Below are 10,063 nucleotides of genomic sequence, written 5' to 3' on the forward strand. Positions count from 1 at the left end.
GACCAGTGGTTTTGGCATTGGGAGCAGAAGGGTGTGTACTCGGTCAAATCATGTTACAGGCAACTTACGCGAGTGGGCGCGAGTCACCACCCATGGGCAAGTATTTGGAACTTGCAGGTCCCTCCTAAGGTGAAGAGCTTTTGTTGGCAGTTAGCATCCCTCTATCTTCCCACGCGTGATATTTTGTTATCTAAGAATGTTGCTTGCCTGGTGGATTGTCATATGTGCAGGTAGTGCAGGAGTCGGCCATGCATCTTTTTGTTCAGTGCGGGGAGGCGGTTCGCCTTTGGAACTTGTTGGGGATGCCTCATGTGTGCAACTATGATGGTAATCATCTTGGTGACTGGTTCTTTTGGGCTCTGGGCACTTTAGATTTGATTGCTAAGCCTAGGTTTGTGATGGCATGTTGGGGTGTGTGGTGCGGTAGAAACGAGAGTGTTTGGAGGGGTGCTGTTTTTGACTTATCTATTATGGTGCGTAGGTCTTTGGCTTTTCTGGATTGTTGGAGAGAAGCTAATGAAAAGCTGCATGTTGGTGCTGGCAACAAACAACCATATGTCGTGACCTCTTGGGCAAAGCCTGTGCTTGGGAGGCTCAAACTCAATACTGATGCTGCGTTAAGGGAGGTGGATAATGCAATGGGGTTTGGATGGGTCTTGCGGGATGATGGTGGTAATTTCCTTGCTGCTAAAAATGTCAGAGTGCCAGGGTTGTATACTGTTAGGGAGGCAGAGGTGCTTTCTGTACGAGAGGCGATGAGTTGGCTCAAGGGCACTGGTTTGGGTGCTGTAGATGTGGAAACTGATTGTAAGATTGTTTTTTATGCTTTAACTTCGGATTCTTTTATTTCTGTTTTTGGCTATTTAGTTGATGATGTAAAGAGCTTGGCATCTGAGATTGAGGATGTGCAGTTCTGTCATGTTAAGCGATCTGCGAATTGCGCTGCCCATGCTGTTGCTAGGGAGGTTTTTTCTGTGTCAGGTTGCAGTGAGTGGTTGGATGAGCCACCTGCTTTTCTTGTTGACTTTCTTGCTTCCGATTTAATGAATTAAACTTTCTCTTTCAAAAAAAAAAAAAAAAAAATTAGAGGTTATCTAAATTTCACAAGATGTCCTAGTTTAATTAATTTGCAATGGCCTGTGGGTTGCTTTGTTTCTGTCTTGATATGATTGCTTCTGCGATTTAGTTTAAGTTTTAACATGCCAATTGTTTTTTTTTTTTTTATAAAGTTTCCCCGCGAGATACAAGTTCAATTCAACTCCACACAATAGTGGTCTATTAGTCTTTTTAGTTTGAATCGGTCAATTATGAATAGTCTAAGATGATTTATCTTATATTTGTGATTTTTGTTAAAAAATTAGTTAAAATTGACATATAAAATTATCACTTTGAGGCAAATTTTGGAGTATGATCCACTCCCGATTTATGTCGGATCAAAGCGATTTCAGAGCTCCCTAAGTAAGAGGTTTAATTCTATATGTTATATACTCAAAAGTCAAAATGGATAATAAATGAATAAAATTTTGATTCTCACTGTGTACCCTTTTAATTGGGAAGACTTTAAGAAGTATTTGTCCCATATTAAAAAATACAATTATTATACGTTGTACTATGGTCCACAGTGCTATATGGAACATGGTCGTCAAATGAAACTGTAGTAGAATTATAATTTAGTGTTGCTATAATGAAACTAGTGTGTGTGGAAATTGAAACTAAAAAACAGAGCTTATTCAACAATGTAATTGTCAAGTGAAACTGTAGTATAATTAAAATGATACTTTAGTGTTTTGTTATAATGAAACTAGTGTATGTGAAAAATAAAACTAAAACTCAGAGTCATACAATAACATATATTGTCAAATGAACATAGAGTGTAATTAAAATAATACTTTAATATTACTAATTTACTATAATTAGATTAGTGTGTTTGGAAAATGAAACTACAAAATAGATCATTTTTAATTTGAAAAAAAAAAAAAAAAAAAAACCTAGAATATCCAAAAATGTTCGAATGATTTTGATGAAAGCTGAACCATTGGATAGGAATTGTACTTGCTACTTACCTGGACTAAGCCACTGAGGTCAAGTCCGTGTACTACAGTGGTGGGCCACCACTCCACCAGGCCCATGTGACATGTATACACATCAGACATCTACGAGACCTGACCTGTTTCTTTAAAATATCAATTATGTATAATTACTTTCATCATTATTTGATTGTTTTATTATTCCCGCATTACCCTACCAATATCACCTCCCATTTTGTACTGCACCCCACCTCATTTATCATAATCATCATAATTTAAATAATTAAATTTTCATTATATTCGGAATTTAACAATTGATTAGTTTCAACATAATAATCAATTCAAATATTGTTGTTTTTTTTTTTTTTGAGGAAATTGTTGTTTAATTTATGTCTTATATGTTATTAAAAAAGATGACTGTAATCAGCCTTGGTTGGTGTGAGTGGTCATGAACTTTTGTCCTTTAAAAAAGGTTGGGAGTTTAAACCCTTCTCGTATAAAAAAATCAATCTGGTTTGACCAAAAAACCAAAAAAAAAAAAAAAAAAAAAAAAAAAAAAAAAAAATTATTGTTGCTAAAGCGTAGTGGAATGGAATGGTATATAGTCAAAAATATGATGCTTATGAGTACAAGAGCAATTTTGTAAATATACCATTAAACTTGTTGATCTATAAATGTAATGCTTATAAACTCTACTTTTCCGTTGTTCTTGATATCTTGATCGATCTTGTTTTTCTCAACAAATATATATATATATATATATATATATATATATATATATATATATATATATATATATATATATATATATATATATATATATATATATATATATATATATATAGCATCTCGAAAGAGGTGATTGAGTAAATGGAGCATGATTTTTATGTCAAACAATCATGAGTGTAATTCTTGCTAACACCCTATCAATTAAATCTGTCAAACAAGAGTTGTTAATAACTGCATGTTTCCCAAGTCACGCAAATAATCTTACACTATTATGGCAATATCATATCATATATGTTATATGAAAAAAAAAAAAAAAAAAAAACATACTTTTTACTAAATTTTTATATATACTATAGAAACATGTCTCTTTTTTGCTAGAATGAATGGTACTTGTAAAATGAGAGGATAGGATGACGATATTATTTTATTTATTTATTATTTAATAGATTGAATGGAGTTTGAGGAACATACATTCTCAAGATATACGTAGTAGATTAATTACATGCATTTTCTTTAATATTAATGAGGAGATTATTGTACGTGTGTGTTGTGTTATACTTCTAGTCTTCTACATACATTCATGTGAGACAAACGAAAAACACATGTTTTTCTATATTTTATTGAAATGATTAAAAAAAAAGTGGTAAATAATAAATATATACTACTATATATAATCCCTGTGGTCTAGCTAGAAATTAACCCCCATTAGCAAAGTAGAATAGTAACTTTTCGACTGTTTCCACTCAGATCAAGCATACATATATGAATTATTGAAGGCTGGTTTGGTACATGGGATTACGAATATAATTCCATCCGACATTCAACAACTTAAACTGAACATCCTCGTACATATATATGTTTCACACCAAAGAAATTAATTAAAACCCAAAAAAAAAAAAAAAAAAAAAACAGGAATATATATATATAATAAGGGCAAAAACTTGTGTGATATGAGCAGGATCTTTGATTAATGATGTCAAAGATCCTATTCGTCTCACGAATTGAGACCCGTGCAATGAGACGGTCTCACACAAGTGTTACCCAATAATAGAGCATAGGTGAGGATGAATAATTATTCGCATTTGAAGCCAGCTGGGTCAACCTTGGAGCAAGCATTGAGGAGCAAGCTGAGTGAGATGGGGACATTAAGGTTAATGCCCAAAACATTAGCCTTAAGAGCCGTGCAGAGGCAAACAGCCGCGTCCACGTCGGCCAAGGGGCTAAGAAGCGAGCAGCACGGCTCCTTGTCGGCTCCAATCACCACCTTCACTAAGCCTAGCACGTCGGCGCAAACTCCCAGCTTCAGGGTGTCAATGGGGCAGCTGGCTTTTGGAGCCGGAACTGGAACTGGAGTAGACGGCGGCGGAGGACATGCCGGCTTCGGCTTCGGCTTCACGCAGGAGCCGCAGCCGGACACGGAAGCGAAGAGGACAAGGTTGAGGGCAAAGAAAAGAGCCAACGAAGAGGAAGCTCTGTTGGAAGAAGCCATAGCCATTGATATGATATACGAAGCTAAGTAATAATATTTCAGGCTTTAGCTTTAGAATGGTGCAGTGAAGGGTTTGCTAATGGTGGGTATTTATAGACCGACAAAGAAGTCTAGCGCTACAGTAAAATAAATAAAAAAAAAAAAATAGATGTAACATAACAAATATTTATTTTTTTTTGGAAAAATGACACTTTTTCCCCCTGTGTTGTTTACATATAGTATACTTTCACCCTGTGTTGTTTATGTAACCACTTTATCCCCTCAATTGTTTTTGAAGTGGCTATTTTCCCCCCTCTCCGTTAAATAAGTGTTAGGGCTGTTAAATATGAGGGTAGAAATGACATTTCACTTATTATTATTATTATTATTATTATTATTATTATTATTATTATTATTATTATTATTATTATTATTATTATTATTATTATTAAAATATAATAAACTATGTTAACATTTCTTTAAATTAATACTCCGTATAATTTAACTTTTCTTATTTTTAATTTCTTAAAAATATTATTAAACACAAAAAAATTAATTTAACAATTTAAAAAATTAACGAAGTAACTAAAAAAGAGTTAAATTAATTAATAAATTATAAATAAGATAAGTAAGATGAGACAGAGAAAATAAGCACTATCATAAAAAAAAAAAAAAAAAAAAAAAAAAAAAAAAAAAAAAAAAAACAAAATATGATTTAAGCACATAATAATAATAATAATAATAATAATAATAATAATAATAATAATAATAATAATAATAATAATAATAAGAAGAAGAAGAAGAAGTGAAATGCCATTTTTACCCTCATATTTAATAGCCCTAACACTTATTTAACGGAGAGGGGGGAAATAGCCACTCCAAAAACAATTAAGGGGAATAAAGTGATTACATAAACAACACAGGGGGGAAATATGCTATATGTAAACAACACAGGGGGAAAAAGTGCCATTTTCCCTTTTTTCTTTTTTTTTTTTATCCGAAAGAGGGTGATACCCAAACAACACTTAAGAACCACCATTGCCATGTCGTCTTGCCTTCCTACGAGTGAAGCAGACTCCTGACTGATCCTTGTACATAGCCTCCTTAATCCCCTGAGGCGGGGTATCCAGAATACAAAGGCCAACTTGATGAGCGAGGGCCAAAGAAGCTAGACCATCAGCCACTTGATTCTGCTCTCTCAATGCATGCTCATAAGTCACATAAGCTATCCTCTCAGCCTCCATCAGGCATCTGCGTATCATGTTGTTGCACTGCAAGGTCTGTGTCTGGAGGCTTCGAATAGTGAGCAGCGAGTCGCTTTCAACTTGCACCCTGTCCACGTTATGATGCCTTGCTAGGCGTAGACCTTGAAGGATCGCCCAAGCCTCCGCCTCCTCCACCGTGCAACGACCAATGTTGTAAGTAAAGCCTCCACGCCAAATCCCTTTGGAATCCCAAAGAACACCGCCACAGCTTGCGATACCATCCTCCTTACAACTACCATCAACATTAATCTTCATCCATCCCTGCGGCGGCCTCTTCCAAGCAACCAGATCAGGAATACGACGTTCCGGTCGTGCATCCGGATAGATACGCTTTTTAAAAGCTGCGCGCACCTCCGCATCGTATGTTTGAAGCCATGCTGCCTTAGCCTCCCGGGTTGGTGACGTGTGCCTGAAAACCTCTTCGTTCCTCCACTTCCAGAGCCACCACAGCCGGATGCCAAACCGTTCCGGCCAATCCCCATCCAGTCCTAGTCTTGTGTCACCCCTAAGGTTAGCCCGGAACCACGCATTCCAGTCTAAACCGCCGAGCATGTCCAGAATGCGTCGTGGAAGGTCAGCCTCCCAAATCTCTGTTGCTGCCCTGCATCGTCTAAACGTGTGGTTAAGATCCTCAGATTGTCCTGCACACCGAAAACAAGATCCATTAGTCGATAAATGTCTACGTACTCTCTCTGCGTTGGTAAGAATGCGCCCATGCTTGACCAACCAAAGGAAGAAACAAATTCTTCCGGGCAGTCTAAGCTTCCAAATTCTCCTCCAGTCTTCGTCAAGCTGAACACCGTCCTCGTTCACTACTGCCGCGTATGCCGAACTCATTGAGAAACGCTTATTGGCATCTGGTTCCCATCCAATGTCATCTTCCACCCCCTCCTCGGCTAGCATAAAACCAGCCAGACGTTCCTGAGCTTCCATCGGAAGAGCGTGGTTCAAACATTCCCATTTCCACCCTCGGTGTCGATCCCAGTAATCCTCCACGTTCGCGTATAGTTCCGGCAATCCCAGAGGAACAAGCAGCTGGTCATATAGGGGTGTAGGCAACAGCCACTTATCCATCCAGAAGCGTGTATTCTTCCCATTGTGGACTAGGCGTATAATGCCCTGCTACAGGGTATCCCATGCTGCCGTTATTCCTTTCCAGGTGTTCGATGTGTTTCTTCTACCGTTACTTGGCCGCTGATAAGCCACCAGCGGTTGATACTTCGTGAACCGCGTACGGGCACACAAACTGTCTGCCTCCTTCTGAAGTCTCCAGTCAAGTTTCATCATGTATGCGATGTTCATTTCGTGGAGCTTGCGAATGCCCAGCCATCCTGTTTCCTTACTCGAGGTGACTGTATCCCATTTAGTGAGGCTAACCTTGTTGCTTCCTGTACTAGTGCTTCCCCAGATAAACTTTCTTGTCCGCTTTTCTAATTCGAGGCAAAGACTCTTAGGTAAAAACGTCGTTTGCATTGTGTACACAGGGATGGTATTCAACACTGACTTGGCAAGCACCACCCTCCCTGCATTAGATAAAGTTTTAGCTTTCCAACCTTCCAAACGAGCCGAAACCCGCTCAAGGAGACCACTGAAAGTTCTGCAAGTGACCCACCCGTGTAGGGATGGAACCCCTAAATATCGACCCAGGTCATTAGTTCTCGTGATTCCAAGACTGTTCACAATGTCTGTTGCCAAAACGGGGTTCGTGTTGCGGGAGAAAAGGACCTGCGACTTTTCCAAACTCATCTTCTGGCCAGAGGCTTTACAGAACCAGTTCAAGCAGTCTTGGATGACCACCACTTGGTCTAAGGATGCCTCCGTGAAGAGCACCATATCGTCTGCAAAACAAAGAAGCGACAAGGTAGGTCCATTAGTAGATAGTTTAATTCCTTTCCACTTACCTTTACCTACCTCCGAAATGATCATATGACACAGACGCTATATGCGGAGCACAAAAATGGCGGGGGACATTGCATCTCCTTGTCGGATGCCCCTTCCTGGAGTAAAAGGGCGTAAGCGCTCCCCATTCCATGCTATAGACAGCTCCGAAGTTCGAATACACGTCATAATGATCTTCACCCAAGCCTCCTGGAAACCAGCTTGCTCAAGGGTGTCTTGGATAAAATCCCATGACAGCCTATCATAAGCTTTCTCGAGGTCCAACTTAATCGCCATGAGTCCTTTAGATCCCCGCTTCTCCCGCATGGTATGCATGACCTCTTGATAGATAACAACATTGTCGGTGATCTGTCTCCCCGGGACGAAAGAGCTCTGGAACGGGCCCACTAAACTTGGTAAGATGTGCTTAAGCCTGTTAGTAATAGTCTTAGTCAATATCTTGTAGCTCACGTTGCACAGACTGATCGGCCTGAACTGCTTAATAGTTTCTGGTGCGTTGACTTTCAGGATAAGCACAATGGTAGGGAATATCCCGACCGACGTAGCTTCGCCACGACCGAGGTACCTTCGTCTTTTTCTCTTTATCTTTGCAGGTAACAGGTTGGGCTCCTCGTGAAGAACCCGGTCGGGAGTTGCCCGAGCGGCAGTGTCGACCACCGAGCGGTAGCCCTTTGGCGGGAGAGCTGACAAAAGGACACGTGGCGGCTCTTTACGACGACAGACAGGGCACCCGGGATGATGACACGTGGTGGCTACGTGGAGGACATGCCGAACGGCTGGAATCCTGTCCCCGGCATAGCGGCTATAAATACCCACAGTAGCTACAGTGTAAAGACTTTTGGACGATCGATAGGTTGTTGTTAGAGAATCCCGACCGCAGTCAGTCGGTACTCAGAGCAACCAAGTAGATTGTACTTAGGGCCTTTACCGTGATCAGTAAAGTCTTTTATTTGCTTTAATCGGTCTCGGGTTATTTTATATTGCTTGCGTAGAATTAGCAGTATCACACAATAAGAGTTTCATTGATACCCTTGGGCCATAATCTTTGTATCTTGGACATTGTAACATACCCTTCCGTGCAAAATATTACTATTTTTATATCCCCATTCTATACTTTCATACCCGATTTATAATGGACCCGGTTCCAACATCATATATATGTCACAGATGCATGCAAGCTAAGGGCGGCCAACTTGTAGTGTGTAGATATTATGAAATTCTAAGGTACTTGTAGTGTGTAGATATTAGGAAATTCTAAGGTTTAATTATATTGTAGTAAGTTAAAAGAAGAATTGAAGAGAACCGGTTAGCTTTAGTGGTCGTGCACTCTCATTTTTTAAGAGAGGTTAGATTTCAAACCCCCTCTCGTATGAAAAAATCAATTTGACAAGCACTTTGCCCTTTAATTGGAGTATTAATCAGTCTGGATTCTGGTACACTGAATTGCACACGAGAATGCAATTAGGCCACTGAACGTAAAAAAAAATAATAATAATAAAATAAAATAAAATAAAATAAAAAAAACTACAATTGGATCCCTCAAACTAACCAATTTCATTCAATTTGTCCATTTTTTAGATTTCTCAAGTTGCTAATAATTACCCCTCCACCTAGGATGCATATGTAGCATTTAAAAAATAATAATTTATTTTTAAATTAATTTTTTAATGTTTAATAAATAAAAACTAAAATAATTTATTTTTAAATTAATTTTTTTAATATTTAATAAAGGCCCTGTACGGTGTCTTAACAAATTATTTTATTAAAAAAAAAACAAATTATTTTAGTTTTTATTTATTAAATATTAAAAAATAAATTTAAAAATAAATTATTTTAGTTTTTATTTATTAAACATTAAAAAATTAATTTAAAAATAAATTATTTTTTAAAAAAATGTTACATATACATCCTAGCTAGGTGGAGGGGGAAACTCGAAAAATGAACAAATTAAATGAAATTGGTTAATTTAGGGATCCAATTGTAGTTTTTTTTAGGTTTAGTAACCTAATTATATTGCAGTCTCGTGGGTAGTTCGGTGGCCTATTTGATTTTTATTCCTTTATTTTATTGTGGTAGAGTTATAAGACAGATTTTACTTGACAAGTGCGGGTTTGCGCGTCAAAGAAGAAACGGAAAAGAAGGTATGCAGCCATGTGCAATTATGTAAAATGAGTTTGGCGAGATCAAAGCGGCCAAAACTACGAGTTTGGATGTTAGCGTTGGTGATTGGGTATGCCAGGGTGGCTGTAACGTAACGTAACTCAGATCTACAAATCAATTCATTCATCCGATCCTAAGCACACCACTGCATGTTTTCCGGCCTCCACCACCCACTTGCTAATTGTGGCACGGCGCACACGTTATATATATCCTTCCATGCATACTTTTTTTTTCCCCCCAAATAATATTATACGTATATATATACTGCTTAATTTGATATGATACTCCGTAATATATTGTGTAGTTTAAGGATATTGTTGATTTGTTGGGATTATTAGTAAACCGAGATCTTGTAATTTTAGCCCACCAAGGATAATACAAGTCAATGTCCGGAACACGTGTGATGACCCAAGCAGCCAATCGTTATACCCTACACCACGGCGCGCATAGCACTGTGCGCCGCGCGCCTCACAAAACGACGTCGTTTTGAGGTCGTTTTGGGAGGCGCGGTAGGA

General features: G+C 38.3%; 1 protein-coding gene across 1 annotated transcript; it reads right to left on the reverse strand.

The window, feature by feature from the left end:
• Window positions 1-3,696: 3,696 nt before the first annotated feature.
• Window positions 3,697-4,324, reverse strand: LOC109191478 (pEARLI1-like lipid transfer protein 1). Its single transcript, XM_019342140.1, has one exon. It carries the CDS (start codon window positions 4,249-4,251, stop codon window positions 3,829-3,831), a length of 423 nt encoding a protein of 140 aa, XP_019197685.1. The 5' UTR covers window positions 4,252-4,324; the 3' UTR covers window positions 3,697-3,828.
• Window positions 4,325-10,063: the final 5,739 nt, after the last annotated feature.

Source organism: Ipomoea nil, unplaced genomic scaffold (genome assembly GCF_001879475.1).
Source record: "Ipomoea nil cultivar Tokyo-kokei standard unplaced genomic scaffold, Asagao_1.1 scaffold1652, whole genome shotgun sequence".
NCBI classification, from domain to species: Eukaryota; Viridiplantae; Streptophyta; class Magnoliopsida; order Solanales; family Convolvulaceae; genus Ipomoea; species Ipomoea nil.